At 38.0% G+C, this 19,666-nt stretch overlaps 1 protein-coding gene across 1 annotated transcript in view; it reads left to right on the top strand.

Moving 5' to 3' along the window:
• The first annotated feature begins 1,234 nt into the window (after window positions 1-1,234).
• Window positions 1,235-19,666, top strand: part of LOC132155652 (tetratricopeptide repeat protein 9A-like) — a 35,144-nt gene continuing 16,712 nt past the window's right edge. Inside the window, exon 1 of the mRNA XM_059564378.1 lies at window positions 1,235-1,968. Within this exon, the coding sequence (XP_059420361.1) occupies window positions 1,512-1,968 (457 nt within the window). The 5' untranslated portion in view covers window positions 1,235-1,511. The remainder of the gene's footprint in view (window positions 1,969-19,666) is intronic.

The following is a 19,666-nucleotide window of genomic DNA, read 5'->3' on the forward strand; positions in this document are numbered from 1 at the left end:
AAAGATAAAACAGAAAAATCTTGAATTGTTTCTTTTATGAACTTTATAAAATTGTATATGAAATGCATTGTTGTTAACGTATAACAACTGGCTTTTGGAGAATATTGTAGTTATGTTTTATCACGTTTATAGTTATAATTACAACCCTATGAGTTTTACATTGAAAAATGCAAACTTATCTGCACTTCCCTCTCTACATAAAGAGGTTTTAAAGAGATGGTCCTTTTTTCATTTGTGTAGCAGAACACTAGCAAGTTGATGAAGGAGGCTCTGCAATCATTTGTATAAACCACCAGCGTTAATATCCTGCTCTCTTACAATTTAGATTTTTACTGCATAATTAGTTTGATAAAGAAGGTCCCTATTGAGAGATAATGAAGTGATTTTAGTTTTTATTTGAAACTGATTTGAGCTGCCTTTAATGCACGCTCTAGTAGATGAGGGTGCATTAAACGCTTTAGCTTCAGCAGACTTCCAGGAATAGTTCACCCCCAAAAAATAACATTTGCAGAAAATACACAATGCAGCTTTTAACTAGACGTTAATTGATGGACTGGAGTCGTGTGGATTATTTGTGTAATTTTGTGATGTTTATGTCTTATGTTTTGACACTCATTCTGATGGCACCCATTCACTACAGTGGATTCATTCATTGGTGAGCAAGTAATGTAATGCTAAATTTTTCCAAATCTGTTCCGATGAAGAAAAAATTATCTACATCTTAGATGGCCTGTGGGTGAGTCCGTTTTAAGCAAATAAATTTTTTCAGTTTTAGCTCTGGGAAAATTAATCATTCAAGCTCCCAGGGAGATTATTTCCACTTTGATATGGAAGCTAATTTAAGGACACATTTCACATTTGCCTTTTTGTCCTGTCCTGGTCTCAGCTGATTTGAACTAGCAGACCTTTGTGAACCAGCAAAAAAATAAATAAATAAAATCGGCTACCAGTTGGTCATATCATCTCAAAGGGGGTAAGGTTTTTATTTTATTTATTTTTTTTTTTACCCATTAGCTGATCAACCAGCTAATTGCCATCTTAGACCTGCTACGATGTTCCAAAACACATCTACCAGATAGGCTGAATTTCCCAAAAGGGATTCCACACAGTGTTGCACAATTGCGTAATGACGTAAAGATGACCAGCCTTTGCATTTTTTATTCATATTTGGCTTTACTGCGTTTGAAGATTTATCGCTCCTCTTTAATGTCGTGATCCACCAGCAGCATCGTCTCACGATTAATTTCTTCCCATAATGCCTCGCGTTAGTGCTCGCTGGCGCTGTCTGTGGTGCTGAAGCTGCTTTCGCCGGCGGCAAGAAACCTTGCTCCAGCATCACCTCTGTGCAAATGCGTGCTGGTCACCGAGAGACAACCCCGATCACCTATTTGTTAATGTTGTTAGTCTCTGTTAACGCGTTTTAATAATCGGGAATCTTAAGTGTTGAATTTAGATCCCCTAGTATCCGTTCGCGCTTGTGTTTTTCGGCTCCCGTTTGGCTCGCATCCTTTATGCACAGCACGCTGCTCCAGCCCTTAAAGAGAACACAGGCATCCGTGTTGGAACAGCATGGCTTCCTGAGTGAGATGGAAGCGAAGCAGCACTCGATCAAGAGCTTAAAAAGCTATCCGGAGGCTGGGGGCCGGAGTCTGGCGGCGGCAGCGGGTGGGGACGTCGGCGGCGGAGGTGGAGGGTATCGCGTCGGCGGCGTGGAGATGGAGATGGAGGCGAAAATACAGAAAGCGATCGACTTCAAACTGGAGGGTCACCGGTGCTACAAGGAGAAAAAAATCCGTGAAGCAATTGGGAAATATCACAGGGCGCTGCTGCAGTTGAAAGGGATCCATGTCGTCGATGGGACCACCGGATCCGAGGTGAACCTCCTGAACCAAGCCGCGGCCAAGCTGACAGAAGAGCAGCAGCGAGCGGTGGAGAGCACCGAGATCGAATGCTACGACAGCCTGACAGGTGAGACCGAGGAAACAGACGCTGCCATTGGGCTGAACGGCTCGCGGGAGTTTGCATGAGGCTAAAGCCACTTAGAGATGTTGCCGATAAGGTCAAGGTGTTAGAAGCTACTCAGTGGTTTTTAATGTAAGACTAATTCCACAGCAGGAAAGTGAATGTGTTTTATAAAGACAACACTGAAAACAATCAATCAAGCCGCTGTTTGTGCTTAACGACCAGCTTGGCCTTCATTGCTCCTGAGCCAGTGTCATAATAATCCTAGTTCATTTAATGTCACGTTGTGAATATTTGAGAGCGGCAGAATTAACACGCGAACTGTTTTTAACACTACTCTTTCTCCCTATTCCCCCTAACCATTGTGTTTTATATAAAAACTACAACAAATGTTAGATTTGTAATGCACATGAACTAATTTAATTGTAGTATTTGTAGTCTTTGTAGAAATGTGTTAGCTTGTTTTGATACACAACAGCTTCAAAATTGAAGCTTATGGGAATATTAAACACGAAGCAAACAAAATCATGATATGGCTTCTAAATCATAGTCTAATGAGTATAATTTTATTATGGCTCTGTGTAGTCAATACAATCTTTTATTGTATTTTCAGTCTTTAAATTACAAACCCTATGTGATTATAGACCAATTATTTCCATAATGCCATTTGACATAAACACTGTTAGTTTAGTTGTATATAACAGGGGATAACATAAAAAAGGATCACAGATGCCAGCTGTGTTTGCTCACTGGAAGAATATTGGTTAATACTCATGCACATCTGCTTGATCTGGATGGGGGAGATGCCTGGTGATCATGGCCCTTGATGTCTCTGGTAGTCTCACACTGTGGTCGATTTGAGGTTTAGCTTGAATGTCACAAATGTGGCAAACACTTCAGGCCCTCTGGGGGAAGCATTAAGGCGTGAAAGAGAGAAAATTGAAAATTTCACAGACCACCACTGCAAAATTTCCATTTGTTTGAGTTCCTTCCCACAGTCACCTTCCTTTGTTTGTCCTCCTGCAGTCATGATGATGAGGGTGAGCTGGAAATATATAGAGACCTTATATAAATGCCTACATAAAATGCATTTTATAGTTACATACAGTGTTTAGGGCCTCTGAGGGTTAAAATGCATGTAGGATGCAGAAGGAGTTTTGCGTTTCATCCAGCTTTTGTCAATTGTGCTTTCTTATAAAAAAGAGACGTGAGATTGCGAGCTGTTGTCATGGTTTGTATGTCTTGAAATTTCTCCTACTTTGGATGACTTTAGATGTCATGTGCAATATATTTAATGGTAATTTCTCATCTGGTGATGTATTGTCACAGTACAATCCTTGATCCATAATACAATTGATTTTAGATGCAAAAAACTGCTTGCTGTAAGGTGCCTACATGGCCTTGTGTTTTCAACAATCACATGACATTGGGGGTGGGGGGTGGGGGACAGTAGAATACCCTACTGTGCAATCTGCAAATCTGAATGATGCTGTTGTGTGTGTGTGTGTGTGTGTTTTGTGTGAAATAAAGTGCCTTCTAAACTGGGTTTGTTCTGACAAGGCCAGGCCTTCCATCTGTATTGTTCAACTTCAGCCAGCCACAGCAACTTCTGCAGCACTCTTTTACAAAGCCTGCTGAGTCGTCTCTAGCAAGCACACCGAGTCTTGGCTCAGCAAGGTGTCATAAGTTAGGCTTGACAGGTCCAAGAGACCATACAATATGTTACGTCTGAAGCTAAACTGAAAGAGGAAGATATCAAACCATGAAACGGCTGAGCAAAGAGATATTATGAGATCTAGCTTGCAAGGAAATATAGGCAAAAACCTTTTGTATTGTTTAAATGATAAACAAAAATCAAGAAATACACATGACAAGTACAATTACCTAATTGTGTCTGAACAGCAAGAAGATGAATAGTTTATTTGCCATCCTTATTCATAATACCATGTCTAAGCGGTGCATTTCCAAGAGGACAGGACAGCATTTCAAAGTGGGTTATGCCTACATTCGGCTGAAACTTTTTTTGGTAGTGCAGTTATGCAAGATACAGAGAAACTCTTTTCAGCACACACCTACACTAGCTGTTGGTTACTTTTTAACCTTGCATACCCTGTCATAAAATGGAAGATGGAAAATATGAGTAGTAATGTATACAGTATCATATAGCTATTAGTTTACATCATCTACTCCCCAAACAGTATTCATTAGACTAACATGCTCTTCAGTAGTGTATGGTGGGAAGAGTGTGTGCGTTTGTTTAATGTGTTGTGATTTATATCAGCACCACAGTTCATTCTAGGCAGTGCCATATATAAGCGCTGAAACTGTGAGCTTGTGAAATCACTGTGGAATGAAATCAACACTATGTAATTTTAGCACATTTCAAGCTGTATTATCAGAGATAGCTTGGACAATAATACTAATGCAAACAGAGTGAAGCTGTTTGGATATGCTATTTATTTTTGAATTATTCACAAACCCAGCTCTTGAGCTTTTATCAAGCTCATGTTTCGACACATTTTCATTTCAATCTGTATTCTTATCACGTTTCAAGTAAAATAAAATAAATAATTCAAAGCATATTCAAACCAGATAGATTTCCTTGAAAAGCCAAATTGCATAAGTTTGGATTCAGTAATATTAAAAGAAGTCTCTTACGCTCACAATCATGTGACAGCCCCATACGCTATTTTTGATATTTCTGTCACTGTGTTTTTGTTACTGTTTCTTCAGGATCTGTGGTGTGTTATTATTTTATAAATAAATAAAATCCTGTTAGAAATAAAATATTGATGAATTTGTCTTTTTGACTGTCTATCAGTAAATAAACACTAGGCTATATTAATAATCCAAGCCTACAATACAAAGTATTTATAGCCTAGATTGTTCATTTTTAATCCAATCTTGAGTTTGCTGGTATAATAATTGCTTTTCCTAGGCAAACTTGACATTTTGGTCTAATATATGTACAAGAAGATTGCTCAAAAAGGACATAATGACGTTAAAAGCAAATAACATTTTGAATCCTAAACAAGTAACACTACAGTTCTACACTCACCTAAAGGATTATTAGGAACACCATACTAATACCGTGTTTGACCCCCTTTCGCCTTCAGAACTGCCTTAATTCTACGTGGCATTGATTCAACAAGGTGGACTGAAAGCATTCTTTAGAAATGTTGGCCCATATTGATAGGATAGCATCTTTCAGTTGGTGGAGATTTGTGGGATTCACATCCAGGGCACGAAGCTCCCATTCCACCACATCCCAAAGATGCTCTATTGGGTTGAGATCTGGTGACTGGCCCATTTTAGTACAGTGAACTCATTGTCATGTTCAAGAAACCAATTTGAAATGATTCAAGCTTTGTGACATGGTGCATTATCCTGCTGGAAGTAGCCATCAGAGGATGGGTACATGGTGGTCATAAAGGGATGGACATGGTCAGAAACAATGCTCAGGTAGGCCGTGGCATTTAAACTATGCCCAATTGGCACTAAGGGGCCTAAAGTCTGCCAAGAAAACATCCCCACACCATTACACCACCACTACCAGCCTGTACAGTGATAACAAGGCATGATGGATCCATGTTCTCATTCTGTTTACGCCAAATTCTGACTCTACCATCTGAATGTCTCAACAGAAATGGAGACTCATCAGACCAGACAACATTCTTCCACTCTTCAACTGTCCAATTTTGGTGAGCTCGTGCAAATTGTAGCCTCTTTTTCTTATTTGTAGTGGAGATGCGTGGTACCCGGTGGGGTCTTCTGCTGTTGTAGCCAATCCGCCTCAAGCTTGTGCGTGCTGTGGCTTCACAAATGCTTTGCTGCATACCTCGGTTGTAACGATTGATTATTTCAGTCAAAGTTGCTCTTCTATCAGCTTGAATCAGTCGGTCCATTCTCCTCTGACCTCTAGCATCAACAAGGCATTTTCGCCCACAGGACTGCAGCATACTGGATGTTTTTCCCTTTTCACACCATTCTTTGTATTCCCTAGAAATGGTTGTGCGTGAAAATTCCAGTAACTGAGCAGATTGTGAAATATTCAGACTGGCCCGTCTGGCACCAACAACCATGCCATGCTCAAAATTGCTTAAATCACCTTTCATTCCCATTCTGACATTCAGTTTGGAGTTCAGGAGATTGTCTTCACCAGGACCACAGCCCTAAATGCATTGAGAACTGCCATGTGATTGGTTGATTAGATAATTGCATTAATGAGAAATTGAAAAGGTGTTCCTAATAATCCTTTAGGTGAGTGCATAGTCTAATCTGAAGGGTGAACTCAAAAGACATAAATCATACAACAAGGTCATTTTTGAAGATTAGAATCCGCTGTAAAAAATAAAAAAACGAACAGAAAAAAATCTCTTCATCAAAGTGATTTCGCCATCATATGGACAAAATTTAAAGCAAAACCAATAATTATAATAAAACATAATAATAAGTACTATGCACCCATTTGTAAGGAAGGTTGTAAATTAACTAATTACTCTAGCCAATGTTGTCACGTCACGTGACAAAAGAACGAACAACCCGAAGACCCAAAAGATAAACTAATCAATTCTCTTTCCGGCTCAATACTGCATTGGTTTTAGCGTATGGGTATGTCACTGATTAAGGAACGAGTCAAAAACCCGATAGACCCGAAAGATGAACTAATCAATTCTGTTTCCGGCTCAGACTGCATTGGTTTAGCCAGTGCTTCATTTTTAAATTGCGAGGTCCCTGAACAAAACGGGGTAACGGATCCGACATGTGATTACGACTCACATCACAGTGGCTTGTGTTCATGTTTGGAATCTGAGACCGTGGAACATGTGGTGTTTTTTTGTAGAAAATATGACCAACAAAGACAAGATCTATACAGAGAATTGCGAGTAATTGGTTTGGAAGAAATATCTCTGAAAAGTATTTTACACGTAGGGGTAAGCAAGAAAGGAAAACTCTGTCTTTTTAAATTTTTAATAGACTCTGGACTGTATAAAAGGATATAGTGGAATGATATAATAGATCCATAGATGGCAGCAATGCAACTTATTGGATGCCGGCTGCCGTAAAATCCCATAAAAGAAGAAGAAGAAGAAGGCATGTGATTACAGAAGGGAGAGGTAACGGAGCATTCGCGCAATCACATTGGTGGACCAGTTTAAGTGATTAAGAGCGTGCATCAGATGCTTTTAGGGTCTGTGACGCCACGTATAACCTGGAAACGCCATGCAATTTTAAAACAGCAAATTCCAGGCCTAAAAAATAGTTTAGAAAAAGTAGTGGAATTTTATTTGACAAATCTCTGTATAATAGAGTTATATTTAGTCAGGTCCTAAATTTAGGTGGGGGAGTGTGTGTAGCTATATCGAATAGTTTAATAATCATCGAAGCTTTCAAGTTCATAATAAGGGAAATCCTGCATTTTTTCAATAAATCCACACAAACTATAAGATTAAATCGGTCATTCGAAACCAGCTTCTCATCAGCGTATCTTGTCTTCAATTTAGTGACCTGCTGCTTGCTGCCATACAAGATTGTTTCTCGCATTTCGGGACAGCCGACAGAACTGTAACTTGACTAATCGGGTCATTGTTGCATTGTCACAAAAAATATATAATTTGCACTACTTTAAGTATTTTAAGCAATACTCGCGGGCTCCAAAGGTTGTATTATGTGCCTTCACAGTCACATCATATTTGTGCTGCACAAAAATTGTGCATATAAAGCCGCCTTGCGAGTATTATGTAAGAGTTATTTTTTGTAGTTCGTTGAGTTTATGCAACCAAATACACAGAATATGACAGTCAAAAAGTTATTTGTCTACCCTTTAAGTGGAGATCTGTCTCCTGCAGGCTGCGCGCGGCGCGTCAATCTGAGTGGAGGCGTGGTGAAGTGACGAGGTTTTAGCTGAGAGCTTGAGGATCAGTGTTACGTAGATTTTACTGACAAACTCTTTTTTAATACTTACAGGGTTTCAGCGGGGCCATAAAAAGTTATAAATTTAACAATAAGAATTTAAGGCCATAAAAAGTCATAAAAACGTCCGGATTTTCCATACAAGGTCATGAAAAACATTTAGCCACGTCTTAAATTGATATGCTAGTCCATTAATTTGTTTTTCCATCAAAATGCTCTCGCAGCGGCAATGGCATTCATTTGTTTCGCCTGTTGTAGTTCTGTATGAGGAATCTGGGTGGTATCACACTGGTATCACAGCGTTCCAGAACTACAAGGTCCATGCGGCAGCATACAGACTTGTCAGAGGGACTTTCACAGAAACCCGCGCGAACTCCGAACATACTGTATCATACTGAGTCACTGCTTAGCTTAATTGAAATCATCCTGGCTATCACAATGGGGAAATGTACCTTTAACGATCTATGGCTCGAAGACGGTGCGTTTAGTAGCTGGCTAAAGCCCGTCGCTAACAATCGGTATCAAGCATCCAAAAACAAGATGCGGAAAAGCTGAACTGAGTACGTTAGCTGGTTACTCGCGCGCTGTGTTCGGTGCGGAGAGAGAGCCGCGTATCACGGACAGTCCCTCCTGCACATGAACGAACACATACTAATCGCAGTTTTGAACAAAAGAAAAGGATGTGCAAGAGCCCAATTCAGTACCGTGGTGTTCTAGTGTTCAGGGCTCACGCAGAGAAAGGAGTCTCAAAACGCTTGTACACTGAATTGGCTTCTTTTTGCTCTTGTGCCGACAAATAGATACAAAATATGTCAAAATACCCGCCTTGGAAAGTATGCTCTAAAAACTTTTTTTTCCAGTTATTTGTCAGTTATTTCTTAAGTGAAAGTAAACAATTGAGGAAAAAGATGCATTCATCGTCTCTTAACGTGACCTATTTTAGCTACTAGCTGCTGTAATGTTAATCCAAGAAAATGAAAGAAAAATCACTCAATGCTCTTGACTGCATTACTTTGTAGTTTTTAAGAATTTATGCACAGTCAAACCAAAAATTATCCAGACTCCAGATATAATTTTTGATATACAGGTTTTACTAGTAGGTACAGGACACTAATACATTTATGTAAGTGAGTTTAAGCAAACTGTGACATATTATACCCAAAGAATCTTCATACAGTGAACTACTAGTGAAATAGATAGATATAAATGTTTTATCTATCTATATATAAAATTGGGACCAAAAATTATTCAGCACCTTATAAAGCACCATGCATTGCTTATGTGTTTTTTTCTGAATTGCTAATGCAACCTTTTCACACCACAGTCTGAACAAAATGAAGCATTGCTTGGTAATTGGTCAACAAAGTATTGATAGTTGTGTAAATATTGTCATAATAACAGTTGTCTGTAGTTTTGGTTGACTGTAATCCATTACGTACAATCTATCAAAGTTATGACATTATCGAGCGAAATTTGTTCTGACACAGTTTAACTCTAAATTTTTGTCATATTTTATAACCATTTTAGAAGCAATAGCAAATAAACTGTAATAATGTGAGAAATGTTTAAGGTGTCTGAATAAATATTGGTTTGATTGTATATTTAATTTTTTACATTGAAGACTATCCAGTGCTATTTTACATTTAATTATTCATACCTGGACACCTACAAACTTGAAAAAAACTTAAACATTGTGTAAATAGCAAAAATAAATAAAAATGAACGAACATACAAATTAAACAATTTCAAACAGGGTCCACTGGTACAACCTTCACCGGGTCCCCTGCCTGTGGGTGTTGAATACTGTGACCAAACACCAATAAAACTTGTTATTTTGGAAAGTAATGCCATAAAATAATTGTTAATTTACAATGTTTCTTTACAATGTTAAAATTGTTAAGTGTTCCTGTGTTCTTGATACTCAAGAAAAAGAAGGCGAAGGCTTCAGTTACTTAATCTAAAGAAATAATAGAATAACTCCTTAAATAATAAAACTTGTTACTTTCAATGAAAGTCAATAATAAAAAAAAGACTTTTGAAAGGAATTTTAATGACTGACGTTATTTATCGTAATTCGTGTAGGTCATAATTCAAATCCCTATAGTCATAAAAAGGTCTTAAAAAGTCTTAAATTTGACTGATTAAACCCTGCAGAAACCCTGTACTTATCATGGGTTAAATATTTGCAAAACCATCTGATTTAAAATAATTATAATGGATAATAATAGATATTTGAAGTCTGGATAGTTTTTTCACGGCAAATCTGACAGGGTTAGGGTATGGCAACTGTTATTCTCTGCTATAGAGCCCTGCACATGTCTTAAATTTAGGCCCTTTAACCCGGCCCGTGTCCGACATCAGAATTACCGGCCTGAGGCTGTCTTTTTTTCCTCCTTCTCCTTAAACAGTTTATACTAGCATTAAAATAGTCCAGTTTTATATTTATTTTCAAGTGATTATATTTCGTTTCGTTTTTATTAAGGTTAATGTTAAGGTTAAGGTTCATTCGTGGCTGTGATCTGCTTTTATTTGTGTGCAGTCACAATATCAACAAATGTTGTGCTTTTGTAGAATGGGGAAAACAACATGATGTGCTTTCTGCCATGTCATCTTTAACAGGAGAACAAAAAGGAAACGACACTCAGCGAAAACATGCCTCACAGACATGATAAATATATCTATAGAAAGCTTTAAATGACTACTTTACGAAATAAAACAAATCAAAATCAAAAGCTGTTTCATTATAACCATAATCATAATCCATAAAGATGAACTTCTCTTTAAAGGCGGGTCTATGGAGACGGTGAGTCAGGATCGGCAATTCATCCTTGCGACACAGAATCAGAAAACACTAGTTTATTAGTAAATAATTCAAATATCTCCTTACTATTTCCCCCTGTCACATTTATGATCGTTACTTTTGCCAGTGCTTTGCGGCAAGCTTATTTGCGTGTATTTGAACGCAGAACTGTTCAGCTGCTCACAGCACGCACTGCTGTGGGACACGAAACACCGTAGAGTCGCTCTTGACAGTCGCGGTAGCACGGTCTCATGTTGTTTCCACCAGGGCGGCAATTATTATTATTTTTCCATCACTAATGGATGTATGTATGTATAATATATAAAAATAAGGAGAAGCCTAAAACAGACCTGACCCGTGTCTGAACTATGATGTGAAAATTTTCTCGAGGCCGGCCCGAGTGGCGTGAAAAGGAGGAGGAGGGTCTGCCAAATGAGGTGCCGGATCAGATTTCGTAGGTACCGGATCCGGATCCGGCTTGTTCCGGCACAAATTAAGCCCTGGGTTTTAGCGTATGGGGCTGTCACGTGATTAAGGAACGAGTCAGAAACCCGATAGACCTGAACTATGAACTAATCAATTCTCTTTCCGGCTCAAGACTGCATTGACTGACACAGGTGAATTACTACTTGCGGAACAGAACCTATAGAATATTGCGCATGCACGACTGAACGAATCACCCCCCTGAGACGACTCGTTCTTCCCGAGTCACATTCAAAATGAACGAATCGTTCAAAATCAACGAATCGTTCGAGAACGACACATCATTAATAAGGATGTCATTACCTCGACAAAATGATCTTGTGGCCACGACATAATATGATGTTCCCACGAATTAAAGGTACAATCTGTAAGATATTTTAAGTAAAATATCCAAAAACCACTAGGCTAGTGTTATATATTTTGTCCAGCTGATTACTAACAATATCTCTGATGTTTTCAACTACTTGTAAATCATGAGAAAATTTCCATTCTAAACAGTGACACGGAGCAGTGCAGTTGCATGTCAATGATGTTAGTTACTCTTTGTTATCGCCTTTACTGACATAGAAACCACATGACAACAGTGTCAAGGACAAATGCGGAAGTAGCTTCTAGACAAACTTCAACTAGAAAGAGATGCCGATTGACTTTGTATGTAATCTACTCGCGCAAATCGTTGAACTCGCGTTAAATCCATGATTTATCTTTCCGTCTGATTGATGGTCGTCAGCGGTTGGGTAGAAGACAACAAATCCCATCACTCCACGCTCCTTGTTAGCGTCATCAAAGCACATGATTGTTATTGTTTTGGTAGTGCGCCCTCTAGTGGCAGGTCCTACAACCTGTAGCTTTAATAACTCGTGGCCACAATGTATTATCACGTTCCTACTAGTTATGTTGTGGCCACGACACGTAGTGAACCGACCATGTCAACTCCCGGGCACCGTACATTTTAAACATTAAAACTGCCTAATATTGTTGTGTAAACTGTAATACATTTTCTTAGGTATTTTGATGAAAACAGAATTTATTTTAAATAGACCCCTTTTGTAACATCATAATTGTCTTTACAGATACTTTAGATCAGTTTAATGATCATGTTTTGTTCACTTATGCATAAATTCAAGTGGTTGTTTAAAATATTTATTTCAGTTATTTAATTGTAAAGATTTGTATTAAGTTTTATTGTTTTAAGTTGTTTTAAATCAACATTTTGTGTGTGTTACTCTTCATGGTGTGCTTCATATATATATTTTTTTGTATTACTTTTTAAATATAAATGCTAGATCGTTCTTGTCAACACAAGGCTTGGGAGAAATCATGTGAATCATGTGTCTATATAACACTTGTTGACCTTTTGTTCTCTCATTACACCAGCCAGTGACAGTCAATGAATTTCTCAACCCTGATGTCCAATTAGAAGAGGCCGTATTAAAATGAAATCAAGACCTTCTCTCTTTCACTTTTCTCTCTCTCTCCAAGAGCCCTGACTGACTCTGCAGTGTCCAGATAGGGGTTGCATTACATTCATCAACTCAAGGAAATGATCTTATCAAAGTCCCAAGAGCCAAATGCTTAAAAAGGAAAGAGATATTAAAGACGTTTTTCACTCTCTGTCCAGAAGACTTGCTGATGTGCTTTAGTTTTGAATAAAAGGTGATGAGTAGAAGAAGGGTGATGGACGAGGTGTCTTTGTTAATTATCGTGGTGGTTGGCCATCAGAGGCAGCTGGTGCCAGGTCCGCAGATGGCATGGCATCGCCATAGGGTTCCTCTGGGTACAAGCTTTACTTACTGTACAGTACACTGTATTATATTATAGCGCTCTGCCACGGCCTGGGGAGATGGAGGAGAAAATGAGAGAGATCATAAAGTACTGGATCAGAGGAGGTTTGGCAGCGTGTATGTGTGTGTCTGTGGATATGTGGAGAGAATGCATGTCTGCTTACATTTTCTAGGTCTGTAGAACCTGAACATACCAAGAATTCATCCATAAGAACTGCTGTCACTGCAATAAAGGCAGTTAGAGGAGGAATAGGAGCACTTTAGTCAACCTCGGCTAATATTAAAATGTGTAATTTCGCTGACTTGCTTTGAAAGCATATTTCTAGATTTTTTTTTTTGTTTGTTTGTTTGCTTGTCCAAAACAAGATACTGACTCAGAAAACGTTGACTTCAGAAGAGCAAAATTTCATTTAAGTAGATAAATAAGCAATCAGTGGGCTTCTGGCAACTTTATTTGAATGATCTGACCTGATCTTGATGTCAGATAGCTGAAATTTGAGTTTTGACATCTCAGAGATGAGCTCTGCTGCTCTATCTATGGAATAATTATTAATTAGTATTGAAAGATAATATCAAAAATATCTGAGTGAAATATAACTGGCTTGATATTATATCTAAATGGCAAATCAGTGTGGAACTTCTACAGACCACATAACTAAAAATCAAGGCAAAGAATATTATAAATAATACAATTTCACTTTGTGGTCTAGTAAGTCTACATCAGCACAAGCTAATAATCATTAATGTGCTCAGCTTTAATATGTAGTAAAATCACAAGCAGCTCATCTTTGGCGAGAGACTGTTTTATGAATAAATAAGCAATATTCAATATAAAATCAGGCAATGTCTTATGATGCTGAGTCATGTACTGATGCCTTTTTGCAAGAGGGAGAGAGGAAGGCCACCCCGGTGCATCAACACAATGCTAGTCCTCCCTCAAGATAATCTCTCGAAGGGCCACTTAAGATTTCTCTTGACCTGAAACACTTCTGTGTAAAGGACTTATTGTAAACAGTTTAGTGGAGTGATGTAGAAGCCGCCATAGTGTCTCGAAATTAAAGAGATAGTTAAAAAGAAAGAAAGAAAGAAAATTCTCTCATCATTTGCTTACCCTCAATAACAATTTTTCTCTGTGATGATGCATTTTAATCTGGAATGCTTTTTCTTACGCAGTGCCGTTGTTTTGGGGGGAAGCTCTGCACCTGAAAGCCCTGCATGTGTGCTTGCACATGTTTATGCGTGAATATGTTTTAAATAGAGTAGGTTAGAGCTCCAGATGGTTGTAGTGATGCTTACAGCAGCACACAGCTCCAGATGCAGCCTTTGTGTGCAGGATTTAAAATGAAAACCCTGGAAAAGTCTTGTGTTGCATTCTTATTCCAGCGAGAAACAGGCTGTTCCTTCAAAAATTAAGTAATGTATGCTGAAACTGGTGTGGGTGAATTAATGGTTGATGTAAAAAATCTTTTGATATCAGAAAAAAAAGAAAGATCTATTTTTATTCTCTATAATCATTTATTCACCCTCATGTATAGTTTTCAAAGTTGTATACCTGTTTTTCCTCTGATTTTACTAGCTTTACAGTAAAATTTAACAGTTTGCTATTTTCCATGCAATTACAATGAGTAACTGGGCTTCAAAAAGGATTATAATCAAATAAATAAATCATATAAGTGGTTCATACAAAAGATTTAGGTAATATTATAACGACTTAAATTTCAGTCTGTTTCTTATTAAAAAAAAGATTATCTTATGGCTTCAGAAGACCTGGAATATAGTGGATGATTCACAAAGACAACTTTTGCGATATTGTTATAGTAATTTGTGTTCTTTTTGAAGCTTAAATTCTTCAGTCCTCATTTACTATGAATGCATGTAGAACACAACCCAATCTTATGAAAAAAAAGAAAAAAAAATTTTTTTCAACTGTTTTTGTGCTTTGGCACATTGTTGCAATTTGGTTGATTTGAGTTGTATGAAAACATAAAATTTGTATAAAAAAAAAAATCCACCCCTAAATCTAACCTTCAGTGGTTGGTGCAAGCAGATTGTATGAAAACATACAAATTAGATTGAACAAATTCATATGAAATTGTCACCAGTTCTCCAAAACATAAAATAGTATAGTTACAATTTTCCATTAGAGGGTGTTGGGAAAACAGCATCTTCCCAACCTACACCACCTTTTGCATTCCATGAGGTGAGGACCAGTAGTGCAAAAAATGGCAAAACTGGGTGAACTATTCTTTCAGTGTATAAAGTTGCTGTGGCCAATAGCTGTTTTCAGTGGACTTGACAAGATGTCACTCACTGTAATCCAAACTGCCAAGCGCATTGTAGCACCAAGAATATTCATTGGAAGCTGGCCAGCATGATGTTCCTGAGAACTTCTCTATTTAGATATATCACCGCAACAAAACATTTACAGAAAAACAGCAATTTATTTCTACTTGAGTCTACGTAGCAGTGAACATACAGGATGGTTATAGTTCCTGCTGCTTGAATTGTCAACAGTGTTGTTAACAGAAGTGTAATAATGCTGTTTTAGTGAAGGATCCGATGTTCGCCTGCTCAGACGAAAAGCAAAAAGCTGTTGTCTTCTGGTTGTGTTTGTCCTCTGTGTGTGAGCTGTGCACGACCGCTGTGGGGGGGTGATGGGGGTACCGCTGATGCACCATTGGCCATTTCTAGGATGCAGAGTCATTCAGGGACAGTCGGCACTATAGCCAGCAACACAACACGTTTCCCGCCTGGAGATGTCCAAGTGAAAACCTCCCTGTGTTGCAGTCATGAATTCTCACATCCATGATGCAATGTCATTGGTGTGGTACATTAGTAAGGCACTTTTGTATCTTATTTACAATCTACTTCAAAAGATGCATATTAGTACCTAAAGTGCACATATTAAAAAACTAAATTGTGCTTACAGACATGGCACAGGCATAGTAATTGTATTACTTAGTATTTAATTTTATTGTTTTCTAGTAAAATATATAAATATATAAAAATTTAATACTGGTATCATCTGGTATTTTTTTTTAACCAGTGATGGGGAGAAAACAAATAATAAAACATACTTCAAGAATAATATATATATATATATATATATATATATATATATATATATTATTTTTATGTTGAAGACTTTTATGTTGAAGTCCTTTGTAGTTTTATTTTTGATTAGTTTCCTGTGATTCCCAGATGTGTCTTGTTTTTCACCTTACCCTTGTGTATATAGCCCTTGTGTTTGAGCCGTTCTCTGGTGTTGTTCCTTCATGGATGTCTCATAAGCAGCCCCAGGTCTGTTCCTCGTTTCCTGGTTCTTGTATTGTTTTGTATTTTTGCCATTATTTTAATGATTGTTGTGCACCTGGATCCTACTCTCTCACCCATCTTTGCATTTATAAAAATTTTATTTATATTTATAATATATATTAATATTTTCAGCAAAAATCACCTGATTAAGATTTTCATTTGTTTAATTAATTAATTAATTTGTATTATTTCTTTTTATTTTTTATTTTTGCATTATTTCATTTTATTTTGCAGTGTACAAAATGTTGTACAACCACCAGACTTGAGCACTTTAAGCATTTTGGAAAGGTTTATCCCCCCAAAAAAACATTATAAAGGAAAAGTATTAAGTTACCTCTTTAAGGATCCATATCATCTAGCTCTTTCCACTGTTATGCATATTCATCAAGCCTCTGTTAATGCCTGTGTCTATGTGGAGTTACATCAGTGATGTTTCCATCCAGTCATAATGGTTTAGTGAAACCTTGGCTGCTAAGTGCGTCGCTTAAGGGCTCCAACGGCTGCAGTCTGCTCATCATCCTCTAGACTCAGCATCAAAATTCAATCACGGAATATATATACACACTCACCGAAAGGATTATTAGGAACACCTGTTCAATTTCTCATTAATGCAATTATCTAATCAACCAATCACATGGCAGTTGCTTCAATGCATTTAGGGCTGTGGTCCTGGTGAAGACAATCTCCTGAACTCCAAACTAAATGTCAGAATGGGAAAGAAAGGTGATTTAAGCAATTTTGAGCGTGGCATGGTTGTTGGTGCCAGACGGGCCGGTCTGAGTATTTCACAATCTGCTCAGTTACTGGGATTTTCACGCACAATCATTTCTAGGGTTTACTAAGAATTTTGAAAAGGGAAAAACATCCAGTATGCGGCAGTCCTGTGGGCGAAAATGCCTTGTTGATGCTAGAGGTCAGAGGAGAATGGGCCGACTGATTCAAGCTGATAGAAGAGCAACTTTGACTGAAATAATCAATCGTTACAACCGAGGTATGCAGCAAAGCATTTGTGAAGCCACAGCACGCACAAGCTTGAGGCGGATGGGCTACAACAGCAGAAGACCCCACCGGGTACCACTCATCTCCACTACAAATAAGAAAAAGAGGCTACAATTTGCATGAGCTCACCAAAATTGGACAGTTGAAGACTGGAAAAATGTTGCCTGGTCTGATGAGTCTCCATTTCTGTTGAGACATTCAGATGGTAGAGTCAGAATTTGGCGTAAACAGAATGAGAACATGGATCCATCATGCCTTGTTATCACTGTGCAGGCTGGTAGTGGTGGTGTAATGGTGTGGGGATGTTTTCTTGGCACACTTTAGGCCCCTTAGTGCCAATTGGGCATCGTTTAAATGCCACGGCCTACCTGAGCATTGTTTCTGACCATGTCCATCCCTTTATGACCACCATGTACCCATCCTCTGATGGCTACTTCCAGCAGGATAATGCACCATGTCACAAAGCTTGAATCATTTCTTGAACATGACAATGAGCTCATTGTATTAAAATGGCCCCCACAGTCACAAGATCTCAACCCAATAGAGCATCTTTGGGATGTGGTGGAATGGGAGCTTCGTGCCCTGGATGTGCATCCCACAAATCTCCACCAACTGCAAGATGCTATCCTATCAATATGGGCCAACATTTCTAAAGAATGCTTTCAGCACCTTGTTGAATCAATGCCACGTATAATTAAGGCAGTTCTGAAGGTGAAAGGGGGTCAAACACAGTATTAGTATGGTGTTCCTAATAATCCTTTAGGTGAGTGTGTATATATACTGTATATGAACAATCTCTGCACATTTTAAACCACAGGCAAATGATCAAGTGTCTATACAGGGATGGTTTGATTACTGTTAGTATGTGCATATGGTGTTTGAGTGCATTATGGGAGAGAACTGCAGGGATACCCCATTAATATGTCATCCTCTCCACTTAAACATGCTCAACGGTTCACTCTCTGCTGAGGTTCTGCAGCTTGCAAGCAGATCTGACAGTAATCTAGCCTTTTTCTCTCCGCAATCCATGTTGCACTGTGGGTAATCCATGCAGATAGGACCGTGAACATTGATGACTGTGAGGGAAGAAGAGGGAAACATTGCAATCTGTACATTGTCTGGTGCAGCATTAGATCAGAGGCAAGTTCCTTTTTATTTATAATTAAGGTGGAGAACACATTCTTAGCATTTTCACATGCCCCAATGTACAAAAAATTGTATACACCACTGTGGAGAATATGAGTCATCAATATTTTGGTCAATTCTCCAGAGCGGTAAAAGACTATTTAATGCAAATACCTGCAAAATGTGTATTTTGTCAACTAGAGATGTCAATAGTTGCAGTAATTGTCTGTGATATAAGGACCTGAGATGGTTATTTTTTTCTTATTAGGTTTAAAAACTGCAAAGTCATATATTCTGTCAGCTCCCCTGGCGTACATGTGCATGGTGTGGTGAACAATGCTGTCGTTCTGTGATTACAGATGGTCAGAGGGAGAGACAAGAGGGGGAAGGGGGTGGTAAGCAAAATATGGTGAGTGGGCCTCATCGAGTCCCTTTAAAAAACAGCTCAGTGTTCAGAGCATGACTGCAGGCTTCACCATCACCCACTCCATCAATCAGTATCACTTCAGTCTTCAGTCCTTCCAAACCCCACCCCTTCCGGGAGAAAAATCATATTCATTTTCTCCATATAGATTTTAAATTATATCAGTCTTTCAACACAGACTGGCAACTCAGAGATTAAGTGATTGTTAAGGTATAAGCTTCAGTTTTGATTAAAAAAAAAAAAAAAATCACGTTCATTTACTATCCTTATTCTAGGTAGAGAACTACATTACCCATAATCCTGAATACAGATCCACCAATCAGAGAAGTTATTGCTAACATGGAAATGTGAACAGCAACAAAAAAAACCTTTGCAAAACTGAAGCGTTGCATATGATATAATGAATCTCTCTACCCTTTCTTTTTATATGTTACATTTGACATAATGTATTTTATACTTAAAATCAATGACTGTGGGTCAGTAATTTTATGTTTTACCGTAATGCTTTATCTGCCTTGTACGCTTGTGTTTTTATCCAATTTTCATTTCATTTTTGTTTTTTTTTTGCTTCAAATCATCATTTCATCCCCTTGGAATTATAAGGTTCTATCTGACATTTTTTTTTGTCAAAATTGAGTTATTCACATATTCTTATTCTGTGTCAACGTATTTACATTATGTGATAGATTTTTTAATGTGTACATTATGGGACTGTTTATTTAAAAAAACAATAAGGTTCTATCTACACAGTCGAATGGAACACAAAAACTTTGAAGCTTAATATCTCAAAACTACTCGGAATGCAGATAGAACCTTATCTCGTCATAATTCCAAGGGGACGATTTGTAATGTTGTGATTCA

The sequence above is a fragment of the Carassius carassius genome, chromosome 13 (genome assembly GCF_963082965.1).
Source record: "Carassius carassius chromosome 13, fCarCar2.1, whole genome shotgun sequence".
Classification (NCBI taxonomy): Eukaryota; Metazoa; Chordata; class Actinopteri; order Cypriniformes; family Cyprinidae; genus Carassius; species Carassius carassius.